This window comes from Arvicola amphibius, chromosome 6, assembly GCF_903992535.2.
Source record: "Arvicola amphibius chromosome 6, mArvAmp1.2, whole genome shotgun sequence".
NCBI lineage: Eukaryota > Metazoa > Chordata > Mammalia > Rodentia > Cricetidae > Arvicola > Arvicola amphibius.
This window is the reverse complement of record NC_052052.2, coordinates 48,522,751-48,547,455: the sequence shown is the minus strand read 5'-3', so window position 1 is coordinate 48,547,455 and position 24,705 is coordinate 48,522,751. Positions and strand designations below refer to the sequence as shown.

The following is a 24,705-nucleotide window of genomic DNA, read 5'->3' as shown; positions in this document are numbered from 1 at the left end:
CGTATTTCAGCCTCTTTGTTTCTGTGCCAGCTCACGTTTTTTTAAAAGCATGGAAGACAGAACTCCCTTTGTAACATTACCTGGGAAAATGACTGCAATGTCTAACCAGTGGCTAATTTGGATTAGTACTGCAAAGATAGTTCTTTTATTGAGTTAAAGGTAGAAAATATAGCTTTATAAAATAAAAATCAAGCCGAGACATGGCATACACCTTTGGTCCCAGAACTTGGGAATCAGAGGCAGGCAGATCTCTCTGAGTTCAAGATCAGACTGGTCTACAGAGAGTTCCAGAACAACAAAGGATATACAGAGTACCCTATCTAGAAAAACCAAAAAATAAAAATAAATAAAAAGGTAGAGGCTTTATATGATTAATTAAATTTTCCATTAGCTGCTAAAACAGTATATTCTCTTTATTGAGCACAGAATATAGATCTTCATTCTTTATTCATTAATACACTGAAGTTTATCTCTAGACTTTTTATTTTCTTAATGCATTAAATTTTATTACTAACCTCCACTCTTTTGTTTGTTTTGTTTTTTTGAGACAGGAAGAGATTCTTTGTGTGGCCCTGGCTGTCCTGAAACTCGCTCTGTAGACCAGGCTGCCCTCAAACTAAAAGATCCACCTGCCTCTGCCTCCTGAGTGCTGGGATTGAAAGCGTGTGCCACCACCACCCAGCTAGCCTTCATTCTTTAGTGATGATTACCATCCATTTCTGTGCCTTTTACTGGGTGGGACATAATTTCATTCCCTATGCGTGGCTCTATGTACCTCCCTCTTGTCATTGAGCAAATACCTAAACTGAGACTTTTAGAGCATTCATACAAGCCGGCTGGCCTGCTCTTGAATTTCTGTCTCTGGTAGAGGATGAAAAAACTGAGATTTTCTAGAAACCAATCTAGGTCAGCTGATCCAGCCAACCTCCAGATGAGAGGAGTTTAAGCTCATAAGAGTGGCCAAGCTGAAACTCTTCCCGTCACTGTCTGTTTAGTACTGTGTGCCCCGACACAAAAACACAAGTGTATTAATGTATAAAACAAATGTCATTACAATCGCTGTATGGATTTATTTTTTTTTTTAAAACCTCTGTGTATTTCTAATAATTGTGAACACTTGAAACATTACATGATAACTATACCACTACAACTATGGGGAGTAATTTCTCATAAAATGGGGAAGTAGAGCTGAATCTCATTTAAGGGAAATTTATTGACTGAATTCTACTTTGCTAAATAAAACCACAGTCTCTGCTTTTTACTTAATTTGCATTTTTGTGATGTATAATATTCTAGCTATTTAAAATACCTACAAAAATAATACATATTTATAACTAAATATTTTCAATAAAGAATGTCAACTGGAAAGCTTTGCTCTGCCCTGTGTTTTGAGCAATCATTTATTTTTAACTTTTTATAAGCACTTGTGCGGTACCCGACTTCTAGTACTAAAAACAGAGCCAAATAGAGTGTGACTATACAACAGAATGATTATAAATTGGAATGATGAAGTCTAATTTCAAAATATTGTGAGAACATGTAGTTTTCACAGTAAAGCTATAACCAAAATTTGCAAAGTTGGAAATGTTTAACCTACATAAACACTACACAATGTACTCATGTAATAAAACATGACATTACCATCAATACAGATAACTCGTTTTGTTTTATATATGTTAAGTAATACTTTAATTTAAAGCCCTCCATCCACACTCAGAGCTGCTGATGGACCATGGCATTCTGCTCTTGTCCTCTCAAGTACAATACAGTAGTAGGCCAGGGTTTGCTCCATCCCACTCAGAATAACACCTCAGAAGGAGGTGTACAGAGATAATTCTTAGCGTTTTCTTATCTGCTCCCAAATTTATGGTTGGTACACCTCATTAGTCTGTCACACGAATAAAAAGTTTTCTTCTCATTCTTCCATAGTTTTGAGTCATCTGGTCACATAAAACGCATTTTCAATTTTTTTAGTCTTCATTCACAATATAAAACCCATTTGACATCAAAACCCACTGTATGCATACATGTACAAATGTATCCACATTAAAAAAAAAAAAAAAAAAAAAAACAGAGGGATAAGGAGGGATCTGGGAAGCAATATTTAAACTCAATATATAAAAAGCACCTTTTTTTAGATTTTCAAAACTCTACTTTTTTAAAGCTGCGTGTTACCTACTAAATTGATTTTCATGAAATGACATGTGAAAAACATTGATTAGATTTGAAGTAGACAGAGAAGATCTTCAAGAATAAAATGTCTGATGAAAAAAGTATCTTGGCTACTCAACATTACCTCCAACACTCAGTTTCAGCACAGAGGTAGAGTCTGGAAGTTCTGCTTATGAACCACAGGTGAGCTAGCAAAGTTCAGCACATGGTGGGGGAGGAGGAGCACAAATCACTCTGACAACTCACAATCCGTCAGTGTTTAAGAATAGGCCACTGGGGTCTAGATGGCTTAGTGGTGAAGACCATGTGCTATACTGCAGAGGACCCGAGCTCTGTTCCTAACTCCTATAATAATATGGGCTTTAACCACCTGTAACTGTGGCTCCAGAAAAATCTGATATCACTGGTCTCTGCAAGGAACTGCCCACATGACCACACACAGATACACGTGCATACACAGAACTAAAGATAATAACAATTACAATAAATAAGTTCATAATAACAACTGAATAAGATATAGGTATGAAAAACAAATTTTAATGAATTAAAAATGTCAATGTAAACATTTAAATAAAGTTAGTGATAAAACAAATACAAATGTCAATTATTTCCTATTCTTACTAGTTTTTACTCTTATATTCATTTTTATTTAAAAGCTGCTAGAAGTTCTTGACATTATGACATGGACATACACGAGCAACAGTTAACCGCTCTCCTAAAAGCCTGTACTAACACCTCCCCAAAGTCCCTACATAACAGAGCATTACCTGCTTAAAAAAATTTGCCACAGTGAGGGTGGCAGGCCGAAAGCTGGTCAGGTTGCAAGTATCATCGCCACTGGTTGTCCTTTCCAGAGACCGCCTACCAACAAGACTAGAGTTCCTCCTCTCTGACCAAGAACCTTTGCGTTCTGCCAAAGAAGAGGAAAGAAGATTGTCAGTTTTATACAAAGTAAACATGAGAAATAATCCATTCATGTTGAAAGTTGTACTTTACTCAGCTGACAGGTTACTCTAGGATTCACTACTAGGGTAAGGAGTAAGAAAGCGTTCCATCTGAATCTTCAGCCTCACTTCTACAGTGGCCAATAAGGAGTCTCTAGCGTATGATGATCTAACTGTATGCCCAGCGATGTAGCGAGTCAGCACAAGAGAACTATGCACCACTATGAAGGACCCACCTAAGTGAACTATAACTGTCTCTCAGCCTTAGCATTTGAGCTGAAACTAATTCAAAAGACAAGGTACAAGTTCAAAGACTTGGCATGATAATCTTCCCCTCCATTCTGCTGGAATGCAAACCCACACATACAACATAACCCCACTTTTGTGAACTAAAAGGACAACAATATTAAAGATTAACATGGAAAGAAGAATTTTAGAACTATGCATGCACTGTGGTCTAAAGATGGGTTATACTACACTCTACTAGGCAAAAGCAGAATAACACTATTATCAACAAGTTGTAAGACATTCACCAAGACATAAGACAAGATATGAAGAAACCAAAAAGATGAAAATAAAGTATTTACTAAATATTTACTAAATAGTTATTTACTAAAACTTGGATAAACTATAAATTAACAATAAAAGAATAATTAGGGAATTCACAAATATGCATAAGTGAAAAAAAACACTATTTCTAAAGAAAAAATAGGAACTCTAGGAAAGAGATGTTCCCAAAGGAAATCAGAAAGTAAGAAGTACGGAGACACAGCACACCAAAACTTGTGAGATACTGCTACAGCAGGGCTCCAGGGCAGGTGATGATGGCCAGATACTGCTACAGGCTCTGGGGGAACGTGATCACCAGAAATGCTTCTAATCAAAAGAAATACCTTATCCTGACATGGCACAGTTGATAATCCCAGCGCTCAGAAGACTAACAAATGGGAACCATAAATTCAAGGCCGGTCTGTGATAATAGCAAGACTCAAATTTAAAATAAAGAAAACAAACTCTTGAAACCATAATTTCATCTCACACTTTAAGGAACTATGTGTCTAAAGAAGCTGGGCGTGATTCCCCATGTCTCCATGGCAACAATGGAGAAGCCAAGTCATGAGGATCACTATGCACTGAAAGAGAAACTATTTTTTTCAGAAAGAGAAACTAAACCCAAAAAAACCAGAGAGTTACATAACAACAGTGGTAGGATGGAAATAAGTAAAATAGAAACTAGAAAAATAAAGTCAACAGACTATTAAATCTGACAAACCTTTAGCTAAACTGTAGGAAAAAACACAAAGCACTAAAATCATTATATTAACGAATCAAGTGACATCACTAGATTTTACAAACAGGAATGATTATATAATAATGCAGTATTTTCATAAACTCAAATTATCATCAATAATGAACAGATTAAATAAAATGCAGTATATAAATACAATGGAGTGTCATGACAACAAAAGGAAATCAAATACCAAAACATGGTACACATGGGGTAATACCTGTGAAAACACTATATTATATGAGACAAGCTTGCCACCAACACCATACACTATTTAATTCTATTTACATTAAATGCCTGAAATAGACAAACCCATAAAGACAGCAAGTATACTAGCGACTGTTTAGGGATGGGCTTGGGAATTTTGGAATAATGAGGAGTAATTACTAATAGGTATGAACATGTTCTAAACAATGACTTTGGTGGTGCCTTTAGAGCCCCATGACCACAGTAAAATAAAGCACCATAGCATATACTTTAAGTGGATGACTTTATAACATGCAAATTGTATTTCAATAAATATACTATATTTAAATTTATTTCCCTTTCTTTTTGATCTAGGGTGAGGGGTGGCAGAGCCTCATAAATGAAGCTTTGGCTGACCTGGAGCTGAAACTGCTGCTGACTCAGCCAAGTGCTGGGATTAGAGGCATGTAGCTCCAGCCCCAGCTAAGGAAATCTTCTAACAAGTCACAGGACACTGCCCAGGCTACAGTAAAGTGAGCCTATAAAAGGCGGAGAGATTACTGCTTTAGAAATAACATATACAAAGCAATCTTACCTCCAGTACTGATTTCTACTTCTGTGGAGTCTCTTTCTAAACTGCCAGCACTGCTAACAATATTCATTAAATGAATCGCCGTCCAAGCAAATGGCATGCGGTATTTCCCAAGTCTCTGGCAAAACTGGTCAGCTTGACTTTTCAGCTTCTCCAATTTTTCCTTGTTCTGTAAAACATAACTTTATCCATGATCACACTTGAAGGTAAGCACCTAAGGGCTGTTTCAGACAGTACTGAGGGCAGGGTAAGTGCTCGGTTCTTAGCAAAGACAGTAAACAAAGGCTGAGCATGAGGCTCAGAAGTGGAGCGCTTGCTTGCCCATCATGTGCAACAACCCAGGTTCTAGCCTCAATGTGAAGAGGAGAAAACAGCAACTTTCATCAGTTAAAATACAAGGTACAACCTGAACACCACACCTCAAATCATTCTACGAATGTATGCATGGAACAGAGCACCGAAATCTCTGTTTATGATTACGTCACCTTGACAGAAAAGAAAGGTGAGAGGGCCAAGCACACGGATGTACTGTAAGTGATCTTTGAGGAAAGGAAGTGACACTATAGTCCGTCTTTGTAACACAAGATTTAATGCCAGAACAACTAGAAATGAAAGAGATTTAGAAGAGGTTTGTCTTTATGAGCTCCAGATAAAGCCTGAGTGTTCCTTAAAAATTTCTCAGAAACTGAGGCCTTATCAAAACTTTCTTTAAAAAAAAAAAAAACTGTTCATACAAAGATCTGAGCTCATGATAAAATTTTCTGATCTTTAATTATGTAGCTAAATTCATATTAAGTTGTTCTGGCGTTTCCCTGGGTATCATTTACACATTAAATCGGTTCTGCTATATAAACTCACAAGTATACCAGTGCCTTAGTCTATTTTTTTCTGTATATATTTACATTGACTAATAGATAGAAGCATGCTTGGTATTTAGGCGACTTTCTCTTCCTTCTTTTCTTTTTGGTCAGGAGTTCATGTGTCCCAGACTGCCCTCAAACTTGCTACATACTGAAGGACGGCCTCAGACCTCCATCCTACCACTTCCACCCCAAGACTACAGGCGTAACTACATCAGTTTCATGAGGTGCTGGGGACTAAACCTGTGGCTTTGTGCATGCTGGCAAAGACCTCTACCAAATGAGCTATACGTGATATTCAGGTTCTTTAAGCAAGAACGTTTTTGGATGTACACTAGACACAGCAATAGATATCGGTACCATTTTGGTAGTTTTCTATATCCCCCTAGCTGTACTATTTAGTTTGACACAAACCAGGCTCATCTGGGAAGAGGGTACCTCAATTCAGAAAACTGCCTCCATCAGATTAGCTTGTAGTCAAGTCTGTGGGATGTTTTCTTAATTAATGACTGATGTGGGAGAGCCCAGCCCACTGCAGGCAGTGCCACCTCAGTGGTAGTCCCAGGAGGTATAAGAAAGACAGAAACATGAACCTGGAACAAGCCAGTAATCAGTATTTCTCATGGTCTTCTACCTTTAGGTGCCAGCCCTGATTTCCCTCAGTGATGGAGCACCGGCCAACCTCAATTAAAATGCCTCCATAAGAACCAGCTGTAAGGCATTTTCTTAATTAGTGATCAATGGTGGAGGGCCCAGCCCTCCGTAGTTGGTACCATCCTTGTGCTGGTAGACCTGGGTTCTATAAGAATGCATGCAGGCTGAGCAAGCCTCCATGTTCCTGCCCTGTTTGAGTTCCTGTCCTGACTACCTTCAGTGATGAACTACAATGTGGAAATGTAAGCCCAATAAACACTTTCCTCCCCAAGTTGCTTTGGTCTATAGCAACAGTAATCCTACGACAGATGGACTATGGATGTATGCAGATATGACCAAGGATGTATAAATCCAAAGGCTTTCTTCCAAGTTGTTTTTAGTCGTGGTGTTTATCCCAGGAACAGAAAGCAAACTAGGACACCAGCTGAGTCCCACGGCAGGACACTCAGCAGCACACAGCTCACTCTAAATGAAGGAAGTGACAGGTTTGAGAGTCCTGAGCTCTGAGCCAGATTCAGGACGACTTACAACACGTGGGAGTGTGGCTAGTCCACGATCACTCCGGAGTTCGAGCCTGCAGCAGCAGTGTTTTTCCTTCCTTTCTTTTGTTGTTGGTCTGGGCCTGGTTATCACGGCCCGGTTTGTGTCCCTGCTCCCATCCTCTTGTTGTTGTAATTTACGGACTGTTAGAAATTAGCTCAGTTACTTCCCTCCTTCACAGCAAAACAACTTAACAAGTCATAGCGTGGATATTGTATTACTGGCAGCTGCTAATGATACCACAACTGCGCTCCTTTCCTAACCTCCTACTTATGATACGTATGTGTGCATGACCCTTGCCCATCTTTCTTTTCTCTCAAGATGATAAAATCACAGTAATTTCAATGTTAGGAAGTTTTATCAACATCACTATTTTGTAAATAACAGAACTTTTAAATGATTTAGAAGTTAATTAGCTTAGTTCTCATCAAGAGAATATTTATTAAGCTCTACTTAAATTACAATCACTACTAATACTATTAGTGGGGGGCGAGTCATGGGAGGAGTGTTCCACTGTGTACGTCTTCAAGTGCAGAAGAGAGCATTTTGGAGTCTGGGGTCAAGTTAAGGTCACCAGGCTTGCACAGTAAATGCCGTTACCCACACTAAGTTATCTCTCTGCCTCTCCCGCCAAAAACAACTTTTAAAGAAGTAGATTTATGTAGAAGAGACTTTTAAGACCAGCACAGGACTTGACACATGCTAAATGACAAAGAAACAGGGATCAGCATGAAAGGAAAAAGAGAAAGAAATACATTAACAGTAAAATTTTTTAAAGGACCATACATGTTTTTATTCTTCCCAAATTACAATAGGAGTGACATGGGAAAATCAGGGCCTAACATGGTACCTTGGTGGCATCAGCTTCTTTAAAAATCATATATGGCTCTGCACACTCTCCAATGTCTCCTTGCTGTAGGACTTTTTCTAGCTGTCAGAGGCAAACATAAAAAAGTTTAGCTAAGATTTTAAAAATAAATGTACTTAATCAGAAATGCAAGGATGCTTCAATATATTAAAAATTAATATAATACAGCACACATTAACAGTAAGTCAGAGAAAAGGGGAATAATTATCTCTATGCAAAAAATGGATTAAAAAATAATTCAGAATCATTTCTTTATAGAAACACTCAAAAAACTATGAATACAAGGAAACTATCTTAATCTAATAAAGCTATATATGAAAAGCACACGGCTAACATTCTCAAGAGTGACTCAAAACTTTCCCACTAAAATCAGCAACAATACTTTTTAGACTCTTCCCAAATTGCTTTTAGTCATGGTCACAGCAATACAAAGCAAATCAAGACATAGCGTGCAGGTGCCCACGGGAGTCAGAAGGCGTCAGCTCCCCTGGAGCTGGAGTTACAGGTGATGCTGTCCACCTGAAGGGATGCTGAGATCTGAATTCAGGTCCTCTGTAGGAGCCTCAAGTGATCTTAACCTCTAAGGCACCTCTCTAGGCTCCCCTCACAACAACAGTCTTAAGGCACTAGACAGATTTTTTCAATTTCCATAATTCTCTAAAATATATCAATTTCCTAAGATTTTTAAAAATTTTCTTCTGTTTTGAAATAGGGCTGGGGAACTGGCTCACTTTGTGGATGGCTACTTATGTAAGCATCAAGACCTGATTTCATCACGCGGCCTTCACAGCTCAGACAGCTGAGCACAAAAGGCAGGAAGACTGTAGGAGCTCTAGATGTGGGTCAAAGAAACAGTGTCTTCCAGAAACAACAGGACTGGTGCACATGTGAACTCAGAGACTGACAGCACACACGGGGCCTACACAGGTTCAAGCCATCAAACACTGAGAGGGGGAAAAGGACACAGAGTCTCACCCTTAACCAAGATGTTATCTGCAATTGATAGCTGCTGGCAAAGGGGAAATCAGTGTTCTCCATTGGAGTCTCAGCTAGGTATATGAACCACACTTCAACTCCTAACAGACTGCAAATGTTCACCAAATTAAAATACAAGTCACAAATTTAAATGAACCAAAGTGTCCCCAGCCAATATATTGGACAAGTTATCATATACTCATACCATGAAATACTAAGAACCAATAAAATATATTTAAAACTTGTTTCAAGCAACAATACCGACTACTGAATTATATGGAAAGGAAAAAAGTTCTTTCTCCCTTTCTTTACCTCCCCAACTCTGCTCTCTCTCTGATCCCTTTAACTGTTCAAAAACGGGAACAGTGTTGAAGAGAAACAGGGCAGTGAATGGAATGGGGGTATTACATTACACAAACACTGTAGTAAAGAACCTTGTAAGGGTGTTTTCTGGAATTCTTTTTTTGTTTCTTGACCTGGCTGGTCACATAAGTGTATTCATTATAGGATAATTAATCAAACTATACATTTACAACTTCCATAATTTCTTCTACAATTGTATCATATATCAATAAAATTTTAATTTAAATAATTTTAAGTACATTTTATTAACATCACCTAAGTGTAATCAAGTTTTATTTGTCTGTGTAAGTTTCTTTCAATGTGCTTTGTGCTTTTTTTCTTCCAAATAACATTACATAGAAGACAATAGAACTTTTTCATCTACTTAGCCACAAAACGAGCAAGCCAATAAAGAAGACAAAAAAATGGTAGGGAATTAATAATTCTTGCTGAATAAGAATCCAAATATTCCAGTCAGCAATACTGCACTAACAGTCCAATTCTTCACCCTTTGCTACAAGATCTGTAAACTTCCTTCCAGAAGTGTCCTATTAGATATACCCCAGTTGCCTGAGTTTATGTTCTGTTATGACCTGCTTTAGCAACTGGGATGTTAGCTGCTGTGATACAGCCAAAGACTTGAAAAACATCTCTTGCAACTGAGTCTACTCTTTAGTATGTCTACAAAGATCAAGAATTTACCGCTAAAAACGACACACAAACAGACCATCTCTATCTCCAGCCAGAGACAATTCAACTGGTTCCAGACAACGTACAGACACAAACACGATCATCTGGTTTCAGACAACCTAAGGACAGACACACAAATACAACCATCTGAAAACACTACAGCCCAGACTGGCTGACAAATGCACACATCATGATGTATAGATAAATATACAAACACCATAACAGAATTATAAATAACGACTTTCTGTACAGTCCACGGGGATATCCTCTTTTTGTTCTTGTATAGCAAGAACTACACAACACAGGTGCTAAGGAAATTTCCTCTCAAAAAATGATAATGATGGACCAAAACTATAAACCAAACTATACTATTTTTCTTGGGGGAAAAAAAGAGAAGAGAAATATCATGATGGAGCACAAATAACTAAAGAAAATCTCCAAAATTAATTTCCTTTAAAAGGGCCGAAGTTAAAAAGATGGCTTGGCACTTAGGAGAACATGCTGCTCCAAGAGAACCAAGGTCTGATTCCCAGCAGCCACAGACAGTTCACAGTCATCTGTAACCCCAGCTCCCAGGGTCTGACGCCCTTCTGACTTCTGCGGGCATCAGACACATGCACGGAAAACAACCAAATACAACAAATAAAACAAAATTTAGTAATATTTTTCATTTTGGAAATTACAAAACATTTCTCACATACACATGCGTTTATATATACATGCAAATCTACATTTGCTTATATTTTATGAGAATTATGATATATAGACTTATTTTTCACTATTCTCATGTTTGTTACATAACATCATTTTTCAAATTATGATTTTGCATATATGAATTTATCATGATTTACCTATTTCTTTGTACTGAGCGTTTACATTCAATGTTTTTTATTCTATTCCTTAAAGCCGCTTATTCCCATTATGACGACTAAATCTCTGCATTTCCAAGCCATCTATATTCCAGTCATCTTTGCCTTACTAGCTCCTTTCTTCTGAGATGATCTAGTTTATAAAAACTTGCCATTTTACCCATATAAAATAACTATATTGCTCATTCGTGTTCATCTCTTTTTAAATAATTATATTATTATTTTATATATAATAAATATAAGATCATCATCATCATAATAGGTATTTGAAGGCAGGGTCTCTCTATGTAGGTCTGGCTGTTCTAGAACTTGCTGTGTAGACCAGACTGGCCTTGAACTAACAGAGGCACCTGCCATGCTGAGATGAAGGCGGGATTAAAGGTGTGCACCATCACTCCCGGCAGAACTCACTCACCTCACTTAAGAGGATTTTCTAAAGTGAATTTCTCCTGGGCTGTTCACTGAAACTAAGACTAATTTTAACCTGAATTCATAGGAATGCACCCAACAAATTGGGACATTATTCCTGTGGGTAAAAAAGACTAATTTTTATGAAAATCCACTTTACAATCTTATTAAAAAATTCATTACCTCTTTATCATAATTTTACATAAACAAGGGACTAAGGAATATATTGTAGGCTGCTCTCAAGTCAAGGTCAATTTAACCAAAGTCAAGTAACTAAATTCTTCTGTTTATCTGTCTTGAATAGTTATTTATTTACTTTGTGTATGAAGGCAATGGCACCACAAGCATGCCAGAGTCAATTCTCTTCATCCACCATATGGATTTAAGGAACAAACTCAAGTACTTGAGCTGGGCTAAAATGTAAACACCTATATATATAAGCCTGCAGAGACACCTGCTGGTCCCAATCAGTCTTTAAGCTATAACAAGACAGCAGCATAGTAATATCTGAATTTATTCCCCAATTTCTGGGGACAAACCTACATCCTCAGCCCTCATTTTACTTTTGATTTTGAGACAAGTTTTCCTTAAGTTGCCCAGGCTGGCCTCAAACTCACTCTATAACCCAACCTAGCCTTGAAATTGCAACCCTCCTGCCTCAGCCTACCAAGGAGCTGGAATCATAGACCTTATCACCAGCATGGCTAGTCTCTAGTTTCTAACTACTTTTCTGGGGGAGGTATGCTCGGAGCATTGTGTGGCTGTTTTTTTTTCACTTTGGTTTGCTTTTTCAGCGGCAGGCTCTTGCTAGGTAGTCCAGCTGCCCTCTAAGTTTCCAACCTCCTGCCCCCACCTTTTAAACGCTAGTTATAGGCATGTGCCTCTATGCCCAGAGAGCAACTCTTACTGTACCTGGTTGACAGTCAAATCACAATGACCTAGGATTTCAACAGTTTAGCTTTGATATTTATATGACTTAGAAACAGTAAAATAATTACACTATAGCAACTATGAGCATTAATGTAAACAGACCTGAATATTCAGTTGTTTGGTCAAACATTCCTTTAAGTCCGTGGTTCTCAACCTTCCCAATGCTGTGACCCTTTAATATAGTTCCTCATGTTGCAATGACACCCCCCCCCAGCCAAAAAATTATTTCATTGCTACTTCATAACTGTCATTTTGTTACTGCTATGAATAATAATGTACACATCTGCTAGGCAGGATATTGATATGTCTCCCCTGTGGAAGGATCATTCAAGCCTCAAAGGGGTTGTGACCCACAGGCTGAAAGCACTGCTTTAAACGTTGCTGGGAAAATATTTTTTTCTTTTTTTAAGAGATCATTAACAATTAGAATAGTAGACTTTGACTAGAGTTGAATAATCTCTACTATGTGAGTGAATCAGTTGAAAGGTTTACAAAGACTGAGGTTTCCTGAAGAAAACTGTAACAGAAACCAAGCCTCAGTCGCCAGTCCGTTATCATGTGGACTCTGGACTCAAGGCTAGGTGGATTGGCATCTGGCAGCTTGCCCTACAAATCAAAGAGAGAGCTGTCAGCTCCCAGGATCCCGTGGGGTAATCCCTTAAGATAACCCACTGCTTTCTGACTGCAGAGCCATGATTAACTCTACTTCCCATTCAGGGAAAGTCATAAGTCAGGTTGTAACTATAGCGTATGTCCAATGCGGCATTGCAAAGACTCAAAGACAAAACCAAGTAAAGACAGGTTACTAAGTTTGCAATATTGACAATGACAGGAATAGACACCAAACAATAAACACATCTGTTAAAGGTATTCTCACCTTTATCACAAGAAAGACATCTTGGGAAGGATAAGTTATAGAAAAAATGGCTGATCTTGCCAGAGTGGTAATGGCAGCAGGTGGTACGTGTGGCCTTAACAATCCCTTCATTTGTTCTGAATTAAGGTCAAAATAAAAGTTTTCTGAAATCTGAAAAATACATTCACACATTAGACTTTTACAAAATTTTTGAAATACACAAAAAGCATATATATAAAATATACATAATAAAAGATTATATTCTAAAACACTCCATTCAAATTCGTAGTTGAGTATATATTTCACTGAGACCAATCTACATATCTACATCAAGGTCAAAAAACTGTATGAGCTACTTTGGAACATAACATAGAAACATTTTCTAATGAGACTTAAGTTCCTTAATTTAAAATACAGCTAAGCTAATTACCACTGAGATGACTGACTACAAACTGAATTTTAAAACTTTATGTTAATAACATCTCAACAATTTTCATTTTACAAATACAAGCTACTAGAGCAAGTTCTCCTGAAGAAATCTATCACAGGTCATATGTTGATACTGAAGGCACCTTCAAGTTTCTACTTCAGCATGACTTAGTATAATAAAGAAAGAAATGCTGGGCTAGAAATGTCGCCAAGGGCTAATTTCCAGGCTAGAATGCTCAGAACCCTGGGCTCCATTCCTAGCACCCCAGAAAGAGCAGAGGAAGGGGAAGAGAGAGGGAAGGAGAGGGAGAAGAAGAGAGAAAAGAAATAAAAAAAAGCTGTTTAGTACCCCCTGAAAACTCGGAAGCACAATAAAAGCAGCACAGTAAACCAAACCCACTCCTTCGCCACCTCAACAGACACAGAACAGCCGAGGCTGTAAGAGGTTACAAATGCAGCAATAAACTTCGGTGATTGTCATGTTTATTTTGTACGTACTGCTTTCAGACAGTTCCTAATCCAGTATTAGCTTGTCTTTGTTGTTGTTGTTTCTCGAGACAAGATTTCTCTGTGTAACAGTCCCAGTTATCCTCATCAAGGCTGTCCTGAACTCATAGAGATTCGCCTGCCTCTGCCTCCCACGTGCTGGGATTAAAGGCATGCACCACCACTCCCTAGCTTGCTTGTCTATTTCTTAAAAGTTGCCTCTGCTATTTGCTTTAGGATTTCTTTTCAATAAATCAAAAACCAGGTTTCAACTAAAGTGTTTCCTATAAGATGAAAATATGTAACTAATCTTGGAAGGGTAAATTTCAGTTAACAGCAGATGAGGACTCACTACTTGTTTATCTTATAAAAAAGCATGTAAGCAGGTTTCTGAAATTTATGATTATAACAATGACTGTAATCAAATCCCAGAAACTTACCTTTTTCTTTTCCTTGACATCATATAAAGCCAAACTTGCAAAAATGGGCTCAATTTCAATCTCAAACCTTTATGAAGAAAAAAGATAAACTAACTTCAAAATACATACGAAAGATAAATCTGGGGCTAGAGATATGGCTTATCAATTAAGACGGCTGCTCTTGCAGAGGACCCAAGTTCAGTTCCCAAAACCTACATCAGGCCGAGGCAGCTAACAACTACCCTGGAACTCCAGCCTTAGGGGAGCTGGCTCCGTCTCAGGACACCACAGACATCCAGACTCACATGTACATATCCACACATGGACAGACGGACTGAGACAGAAAAACAGAAACACACACACACAGAGGGACTCACACACCAGAGATCCAGACCAAGATCCAGAAAGATCTCTTTGGAAAGAAGAAATCTGGATTTCAAACTTCATTATTTCAATACCTTCCTCTTTCACACCCATGCCTATCTGCATCACTTCTTCTAAGACACTTTCCACATATATCTTTCAGAGTTTAAAAACCAATATGCTCTCTTTATAAATCCCCTTATTTTTCCAGCAATAATTAAATTTCCTAAATCTCTCAGAATTTTCTGTCCATTTTGTGGCACTAATTACTTTCTAACCTGTAATTAGGTTATTTACTTAGGTGTGTTCACTCTGAAATAAAGTTTTAAAATACTTTCTCTTCCAGGCTATAAATCAAATAATACACACCCAAAAAATTAAATATATTTAAGACATTCTGAGAAAATCAGAAGCATATGGAAACTCCTTCTGTGCAGAAAGAACTGAGATGAAGTTGGATGGTCATCTACCCAGACTTTTTGTCCTTGTGTAAAATGTGCATGTGAAATACTTTTCTTTAAATAAAGAATATTATACTATTTTGTGTTCTGCTTTTTTAACTCAATAGTCAATGGGCAAATTTCCATATCTTAAATCTTATCATTTTAATGCTGGGAATTTCCTATTTGATGAAAATGTCAAGAGTTCTTTATAACTTTATACTTGAGATGTTTAAACACTTTCTTAACCAGAGCCAGCACACAGTAAGGTGGTGCATGTTTAATACACTTTCTTAACCAGAGCCAGCACACAGTAAGGTGGTGCATGTTTAATACACTTTCTTAACCAGAGCCAGCACACAGTAAGGTGGTGCATGATTACTGACTCAATGTTAGTGAGAAGCTGATCGAAACAGCAGCACAGCGGTGCCTCGGCCAAAGACAATATGCCAAGAGGACACCTGGCCGTGGCTGCAGGCCATTTTGCCTGTCAGCTGAAGGAACATTATCCATATTTCAAAAGTAGAAGTCTGGAATGTGACTGAGCATCCTGCGTTGTGCAGCCCGCACAGGAAGACATACTAAGAAAAGATTGCTAAGTAGTTTGGAGCTGCAACAATCCTGCTCCACAGCATCTGTCTGCTAATTATAAATCAAGTCAGCGCCCCTCTAAGAGAAGAGATAACATTTCCACATCACAAGTTTAATAAAGAGCCATTCAAAAAGATGTGCACAGAATCTGAAAACAACAGTGTATATACTTAGACAAGCAACTGTGGAAATCATCAATCCAAGGCTAAGGAAGTGATAAGCAAGAAACAAGGTAGGAGCCCTTGACAGAGAAGCTGTGGCCTCTCAGGTCTCCACAGGGAAGGAATACGGGAAATGAACACTGCGAAGGGAGACGTCACTCTTCTTCCATGTCACTTCCAGCTAACACCTCCCCTAGCAAAACAAACCGAGGCTGAGCACAAAGGGATCTCAGAGACTCTTTCAGCACTTGACAGCTACTAAATATCTACTCTGCATCCTCTTATCCTTGTGATTTGGCAGGGAAAGTGGTACTGCAATATTTTTCCATATACAGCTTTTCACGTACTTATTAACCATATAAAAATCCTCTACTGAAGTGATTCTCAACCTCCTTGATGCTGTGACCCTTTAATACAGTTCACATTGTGGTGACTTCCAACATAAAGTTTAAAGCTAGGGTGTAGTTCTGTTGTAGAGTGCTTGCCTAGCATGTACAAAGCTCTGGATTCAACTCTTAGGGCTGCCTAAACCAGGTGAAGCAATGTACTCTAATAATCCCTGCACTGGGAAGAAGAATCAGAAAACTCAAGGTCATCCTCAGCTGCACAGTAAGTTCTAACCTAGAAAAGATGAGACCCTGTCAATAAATAAATTTGTGGTATACAACCTGTATCACAATGGCTGCTAAACGGACTTTAAGTATAATATAATGTAGAGGTCAAGATATGCAGAAAAGTCTACTCAATTTATCTAATATGTTTCTACATGAACTTAACTAAATACATAAAGCTTTGGCTTCCAAAGACAGAAAACTGTCATATTACAGACAAAGAAATCTCTCGGCTGATCTCCTTTGTACAGAGAGAGCTAGAAACTAAATCTTTCTCTTAAGTTAAAACTAGTAAGCCTATAGTAACACACTATAATGAGAAAAGCAAGGTTTCTTTTTCCAATGATTCTCTGAGCAATATTAAGCAGAATTCGTACTAATTCTCTTTAATTAACATTTTTTGTTTGTAAAATAAAGAAAATACAGCTTGGCTTGTAGACTTACTCTGCAGACAGCAAAAAACTAAGCGAAACTACTGGGAAAGCAGGACACAAGTATGAAGTCACCCCAAGGGCACATGACATTTAACTGTCATCACGGGAAAACACACTTCAAAACAGAGTCCAACCTACAGAAAAGAAGAAACTAGATCTTTAGAGAAAAAGACTTCTTGCTGGGCACAGTGGTGTGCACTTTTAATCCCAGCTCATGAGGCAGGGTTATGGTCTACACAGGAAATTACAGGACAGAGAGAGATACATAATGAGACCCTGTCTAAAATGAGAGATTTCTTGTCATCCTAACTCTGCATCCAACAGTGGCCAGCAAACACCACAGACAGTGGTAAACGCTCTTCAGAGCCGGAAGACGGGCTGTGCAGGTGCAGCACCTACCACTGTCTCTGAAATGCTCTAGCTTCACCTACCAACGTGGAAACCACATACTATTCATTGTGAGCCATAAAAATGCTTCTCAAGCTTGCTTTGGCAACGAAGATCAGAGCAGCACTGTCCCTCGGCAAGGAGGCACGAAAATTAAGCCTTCCATAGTTGGTCTTAATTAGTGAACAAGTGAGTTTAAAAAGCTCATAAAGCCGGGTGGTGGTGGTGCGCACCTTTAACCTCAGCACTCAGGAGGCACAGGCAGGTGGATCTCTGAGTTCCAGGCTAGCCTGGTTTATAGAGTGAGTTCCAGGACAGCCAAGGCTACTTTCTCAGAGAAATGCTGTCTCAAAAGACCAAAAATAAAATAAAAGACAAAAAGAAAGAAAAGAAGGTCGTGAAATTAACTTTTGTGTTTGTCTCCCAAGATGCTTTCTATTTCTAAATGAAAATCATTTCAGGGGCTGGAAAGATGACTCTCTTCTCAGAGAAAAGCACCAACACTGCTCTTGCCAAGGACAAGAGTTCTGTTCCCAGCACTCTTGCTGGATGGCTCACAATTGACTGTAACTCCAGTTCCAGGGAATCTAGTGTCCTCCAGCACCTGTATTTACCTGCTCATTACATAATCACAAATAAAATAAGATACCTGGCTGGGATTCAGATCAGTGTTTTGGTCAGCTATCATCAGAGAAGCATCTTCTAGCAGTAGATGGCAATTAACACAGAACAACTGGACAACGTGCAGCAAGTACTCTCGAGACTCTGGAGCACTCAGCCCTAAGTAGCATCTTTATTAAACCCCTCTCCTCAAGGCTCAGGGATCTATGCAGAAGAGGGGACAGAAAGACTCTAAGAATAGAGGTGATGGATGACTCCAAAGAAACAGCATCTTCCAGACACAACACAACTCATACACATATGAACTCACAGAGACTGTGACCATATGCACAAGACTTGACAGGTTCAAGCCAGCTTGAACAGGTCCTAGTTCAGAGAAGTGGACACAAACTCCTAACCCAACCCCAACTAAGAAGCTATTTATAATCAGTACCTGCTGGGAAAGGGAACAAGTATTCCCCAAAGGAGTGTCCCTGGGCATATCAGCTACACTCCAGAGCAGGTCCCATGCCCAGGAGCAGTTGACCAACATAAAATGTGTGCCTTCTGTTTTGGTTTTGTATTTTTGTTCTATTGAGTTTTGTGTTTGTTTTGATTTTCACTTTTGTTTGTTTTCCTGAGAGATACAGAAGCAAAGAAAGTAAGAGAGAACATGGCGTTGGGTGATAAGGAAGGTAGGGAAAATCTTGGAGGAATTGAGGGAGGGGGAAGAATATGATCAAAGATATATGAGATTATGTTTAAATAAAAAAAAGTTAAAAAATAAAACATTGCAAAAAATCCTGATTTTCCTTATAGAATATTTTAATGTAAAAGACCGAGATCTACCCCTGTCAATTTCTCCATGAATGTGGGGAGGGGAACTATCCAAACTATCCTTTCCTTAACCTAACATGAATGCTGCAAAAAGACCAGCGGGATGACTCCCAGAGTCTGGCAGGAACCATACATGGACTGTCACTTTGTTTTGTCCTCATTACACAAATGCTTTCTGAAACTGAAATTATTTGGGGAAAGAAACTTTAAGGTATACACTGAAAATTCATAAAACTTAAAAATATAAATAGATGACTTTTTCTGAGAGAGAAAAACAGAGGGTCTTATTATTCAGCTCAAGTGGCCTCAAACCCATGCCCCATGTCTGCAACCTACTAAATGCCACAATTACAGATATGCACCATCACCCCGGTTGCAGTTTCAGCTTTATAAGCCAAATAATTTGAATACAGTGGTCTCTTATATATGTACATTTTTCTCTTCTCTGAATAGGTATACACAGTAGATGTATTATGTAGAAAAAACTAACTATAATTAAACATTTTTCTTAAAATCAAAATAAGCACATAAGATCTTAAAAATAATAATTTCAAAAGAAAAAAGGAAAATCATTCCTCATAAGTAAAACACACAAGCATAAAGTCTAAAGTTTTGTTACACTAGTAATTAAAATAATTGCCTAGGTAATAGAAATTAAACAGTAAAAAAAAATACTTACTTTAGTGATAAACATTTTACAAGAAGTCTCTGTCCAAAATGCTCTTTGGGTACATCAGGAATGCTAAGCCGTTCTATTGGCTCTTCCTGCAGAGTGAGAAGTAACGCCAATATGAAAACTTGCCACTTGTCTTTAAGACTTTAAGCATTCTGATACTTTCAGTCTTCACAATTAAACACAGCAAAGAACGCCACATTCGTATAAGCAGAAGCCATTACATTCAGTTCACTCCTCGTTAAAAACCAGCCCACTAGTACTAAAAGCATATTTAGCTCATAAATCCAACGGCTGTTTCCAACACGGCTGTAATACTAAGTACAAATCATACTCCCAACAGAGTATCTTAACAATCACTTGCTGCCTCTTTGTGGTGCTGGGGACTGAACCTACAGCCCTGCACTTGGTAGGTAAGTGCTCTGGCCACTGAGCCACATCCCTGGTCCACTTTTAGTTTAGTTTTTAATAGGCTCTTACTAAGATACCCAAGTTTGCCTTGAACTAATTATGTAGCCCAAATAATCCTAAAACTTGTGATCCTCCTGCCTCAACTTTCCAAGTATCTGGGATGACAGGAATACACCACGTCTGGCCTCCTTTGCTTCTTTATATGAAAAGGCAATACCTCATCTGGTGATGGATGCAAAGCAAACAGTTCCTTGTGACGGTTTGATTTCCTTTGGTCATCATTCTGGTGGTCTATTTCTTCATTTGGAGTTCGATCAAGTAAATTAGGAAGCAAGGCATCAGGAAGTGAGTTTTTTAAGTCAAATATACTGCAGGCCCAGCTACCCCTTGGAGTATCATCTATTGACATCGAACGTCTTTTAAGGTCATCCTGTTGTGAAAAATATTAAACTTTAAATACTGATATATTAATTAACTAAAAAATACTTTCTCATAGTCACTTAAGAATAAAAATATTACTTGCTCATCCTGGTAGCTGTTGCCATCTGGAGCTTCATCAGATTCAAAGACCTGTCTGGGCAGTCCTTTCTGTCTTTCTCTCTGCTTGTCCAACGTGTTAGGGTTAAATCCTGTTCCCAGTTTATGGTATCTATTCAAAATAAAATCAATTTCTGAAAATCTCTCTTTCTGCATTCTTATGTAATAATTGCAATTGCATATATATAAATTTACTTGTTTATACACAAACACAACTGGAAACTATCCTAGCAGTTCTAAGTGTGATAAACCCAACCCAGGATTTAGGAAACTGCCCACTGCTCACCACCCCCAAAAAAGTCAGGTAGTGATGACGCACGCCTTTAATCCCAGCACTCTGGAAGGAGAGGCAGAAGGATCTCCATGGGTTTGAGACCAGCCTGGTCTATAGGCTGTCCCAGGACAGTCAATGCACATTTTCTGTGTACAAAGTAACCGTGCCTCAAGGAAAATTAAAAAACAAAAATAAGACCCCCCCTAAAAAAAAAAACTGTCTGCCCAAAGTTCCTTTAATCCAAATAAAGAGCAGACTACCCATTTCTAAAAGTAAAACATATTTTCTTCCTCTCGTGCCAATGATGTATATAACTTAAGTTTTACTTTCTATTCAGAAAATCAGTCAGCTAAAACAAGCAAACAGAAAAAAGCAAGTAGCCAAGGATAAAGAATAAACTAGTAGAAAATAGATATCATATTAATAATATAAAATTTTAATAATGTAAATAGATATATATGCATGGAATTTTAAAATTATTTCAGCAACTCACTACTGTAGAAAAGCTCTCAATTTAAATCTACAATGTAAAATGAAAAACAAAAGATCTATATATCATTATATACATATATTAGTTGACACACACATACGGAGGGGTTTGGAACTCCTAAATTAATATAATATACTTTCTTTTCTAACAACGTTTTTATAAAATCCTAGTGGCCGAGAACTGATCACAAAGTAGAGCACTGCACCACAGTTCCCCATGTCCAGGCCGCATGCCTTCTGTCTTTCTGAGACACCAACAACTTTCAGTCCACCCTTGCGTCTCCCACTGATCAAGGAAGATAACAATATTTAATGTGACAAAAAAACTGTATGCTTTTGAATCTGCTGCCCTAGCTTCTAATCTTGGCCACCTCTATTTTGACTTCTGAGACCTCAGAAAAATGTGTCCTTAACTGCTTTGAGTCTGAGGTCCCTATCAACTGGATCCATAAATACTATGAGCATAAAGCCCTCAATAAAATGCCTAGCATATGATTAATTACCCACTAATGTTAATTTCCCTCCCACCATGCCTCAACTAATGATGAGCCACCATGATTCTGAGGCCAATAACTAATAATCAATCAATCAATATTAAAAAAAAAACTTCTAAGAGCTGGATCTGAAAGTAGGCTTTTAAATTTAACTTAGCTATGCAAGTTTTACAAAACCTCAATTTTTTTGAGAAAAACTATTCAGCAATATCCATCATGATTTCCTAAGAGAATGAGACTACAGAATTATCATCATTACATGCAATCAGTCTGTACTGATTCTTAACAAGACAAAAATAGCAGTCCTTCAAGCCTAATATTTTATAAAGAAAACAAGCAAAAGTATGAACTCCATGAAATAATATATCTATTGATAACAATCTTCTTTTTTGACCATTTTGTTTAATGATTTTTGTCTCACAATTTTTATGAAATATAACTTAATACATTAAAAATTCTCCTAGGTTACTTTTTTCAGATTTACTTATTCTCACTTTACTACGTATGAGTGCTGGCCTGCATGTGTATGATCATATGCATGCCTTGTGCCTGAATGCTAAAGAGGCTATGAGCTATTCTGAAACTAGAATTCCAGATGGTTGTGATGTGGGTGCCCTGAACCAAACCTGTGTCCTCTACAACAGCAGCAGTGTTCTTAGCCACTGATCCACCAGTACCGTTAAACAGAGAGTAGCCGAGCGACTTACTTTCTGATTACGATCGCCCAGTCTTCCGTGTAACTCCTTATACAATCTCTAACATGTGGATCCATCTCACTGTTTCAAAAAACAAAATACATTCATAATTTAGACAGAAAAGAAATAATTATTTTTTTAAGTAGAACACAAGAGATTTATTAGGAAGACTCCCAAAAGCAGTTCCAAGGGAAGAATATATCAAATTTTTGCTTCAGTTCTTTTTATAATAATAAACAAACCTACCACCAAAGTATGACTTAAATAAAGTAATGAAAAACTTCCTACAGTTACATTAAAACTGAAGTAAGGCAATGTCTCCTTACCTTTCTTCAGGCACGGCTGAAACAAGGGTCCTGCAGTCCCTGGGACTATACACAACTTCAATATCATCTGGAGGGAATTCAACCAGATCTCTCAGAGGCCCAGAGTCCACAGCTAAAGGGTGAGTGATGAGGTAATCTTCCAAATCCACAGGATCGACTGCTTCAGTAAGGGGCACCTTAGCGGACAGGAGTGTGTGCAAAGGAAGAGGTGAATAATAATAATCTGACAACTTTAAGCAAAGGAAAAATAAACCCATTTTTAACCCAGTCCTTTGGAAAATCTCAGCAGATATTCAGATGCACTGAGAATCACAGCACACGGCCATGAGCTCCCTTATGCTTTCTTCACACTCTTAACTCTCACATGCAGACTCTTCCCATAATTCTCACATTAAAGACAAGAACAATAGGGCTGGAGAGATGGCTCAGCGGTTAAGAGCATTGCTTGCTCTTCCAAAGGTCCTGAGTTCAATTTCCAGCAACCACATGGTGGCTCACAACCATCTGTAAAGGGGTCTGGTGCCCTCTTCTGGCCTGCAGGCATACAGACAGAATATTGTATACATAATAAATAAATAATAAATAAATAAATATTTTTTAAAAAGACAAGAATAATTAGCAATCTTGCTACACTTTACAGCTTGCCATGTGCTCACTAGAATGATTATTGTTATCTCTAGAATTTGTATCGTTAAGTTACTGAAAGCTGCCTTTATTTTATTTGTTATTGGTGACTATCCTAGCAAATATTTTTGACCAGACTGTGATAAGTTAAACAATGATGCCCCCAAAACTTCCCACACCCTAATTCATGCCCCTTGTGCATGTTAATATGCATGAAAATAAAGTACAGTAAAAGTCCTTACACATGTTTTTAACACGTGTTTTTTAACTTTTTAGCTTAAGATGGAGACACTGTCCTGCACTGTATGAGCGTGCTCTACATAAAGTCATCAACATTCACTTTAGGAGAGAAAGGTGATCTGTGCTGCATACACTGAGGAAGAAGCCATGGGAGGTGAAGTAAAAAGACATTTGAAGATTCTAACCTTTAAGGGTAAGTGATGCAGCTTCAGGTAAAGGAATATCAGAAGCCACCAGAACCACGAAGTGGCAAGGACTGACTTTCCCCCAGAACTACTGCAGGGACGATGACCCTGCCAGACCTTACTTTAGTGCATTTCTGTTGACTTCAGAAACCCAGGCTTAAGACTGAGGAAGTAAACTTCTATTGTTTTGAGATACCCAGTTTACAGTCATCTTTAATGGTTTAATAATAACCACAGAATATTTGATATTCAGACCCTACTTATATTACATATTATTAGTAATATTCATTGCATTTTACCCTGGCTGAAAATTACTTTTTAAAGATTTCTTTTAAGTAAGTGTGTGTGTGTGTGTGTGTGTGTGTGTGTGTGCGCGCGCGCGCATGTGTGCACACACACACACACACACACACACACACACTCTAGAGACTGCACTCACAAATTTAAAGCTAGTGGGGGGGTGGTCGTGAAACCTCTCCCCCACAACCAAGTATGAGTTGTGTGGGGCTCAGAAAAGATAAGAAAATATGAGCCAAAGGTTTGTTTTTGAGGTAATGAAAAATATTCTAAGTGGACTGTGGTGGTATATCAGTGAATTTATTAAACCCCATGGAATTTATTCTTTAAAGTGATAGATTGTATGGTAGGTAAGCTACAACTCAATGGAGTCATTTTTAAAAAGCTGAAACAGAACTTTATCCATTCATAGGAAATAGAGAAGAAACATGTCTACAAGAAAGCAAAGCAACTTTGCTTTCAGAAAGAAAGCAACTTTGACCTAACTTCTAAATGAGCCAATGGTGTGAACACAGATCAAAGTTGGGG

General features: G+C 38.1%; 1 protein-coding gene across 1 annotated transcript in view; it reads right to left on the bottom strand.

Moving 5' to 3' along the window:
• Dock7 (dedicator of cytokinesis 7) overlaps positions 1-24,705 on the bottom strand; it is a 187,348-nt gene that overhangs the window by 130,479 nt on the left and 32,164 nt on the right. The window contains exons 3-12 of the mRNA XM_038332904.1: positions 22,832-23,007; positions 22,518-22,586; positions 20,536-20,665; positions 20,234-20,446; positions 19,612-19,697; positions 14,530-14,596; positions 13,196-13,345; positions 8,087-8,167; positions 5,186-5,351; positions 2,940-3,082 (exon numbers count right to left, since the gene is read on the bottom strand). Of these exons, the coding sequence (XP_038188832.1) occupies positions 2,940-3,082; positions 5,186-5,351; positions 8,087-8,167; positions 13,196-13,345; positions 14,530-14,596; positions 19,612-19,697; positions 20,234-20,446; positions 20,536-20,665; positions 22,518-22,586; positions 22,832-23,007 (1,281 nt within the window). The remainder of the gene's footprint in view (positions 1-2,939; positions 3,083-5,185; positions 5,352-8,086; positions 8,168-13,195; positions 13,346-14,529; positions 14,597-19,611; positions 19,698-20,233; positions 20,447-20,535; positions 20,666-22,517; positions 22,587-22,831; positions 23,008-24,705) is intronic.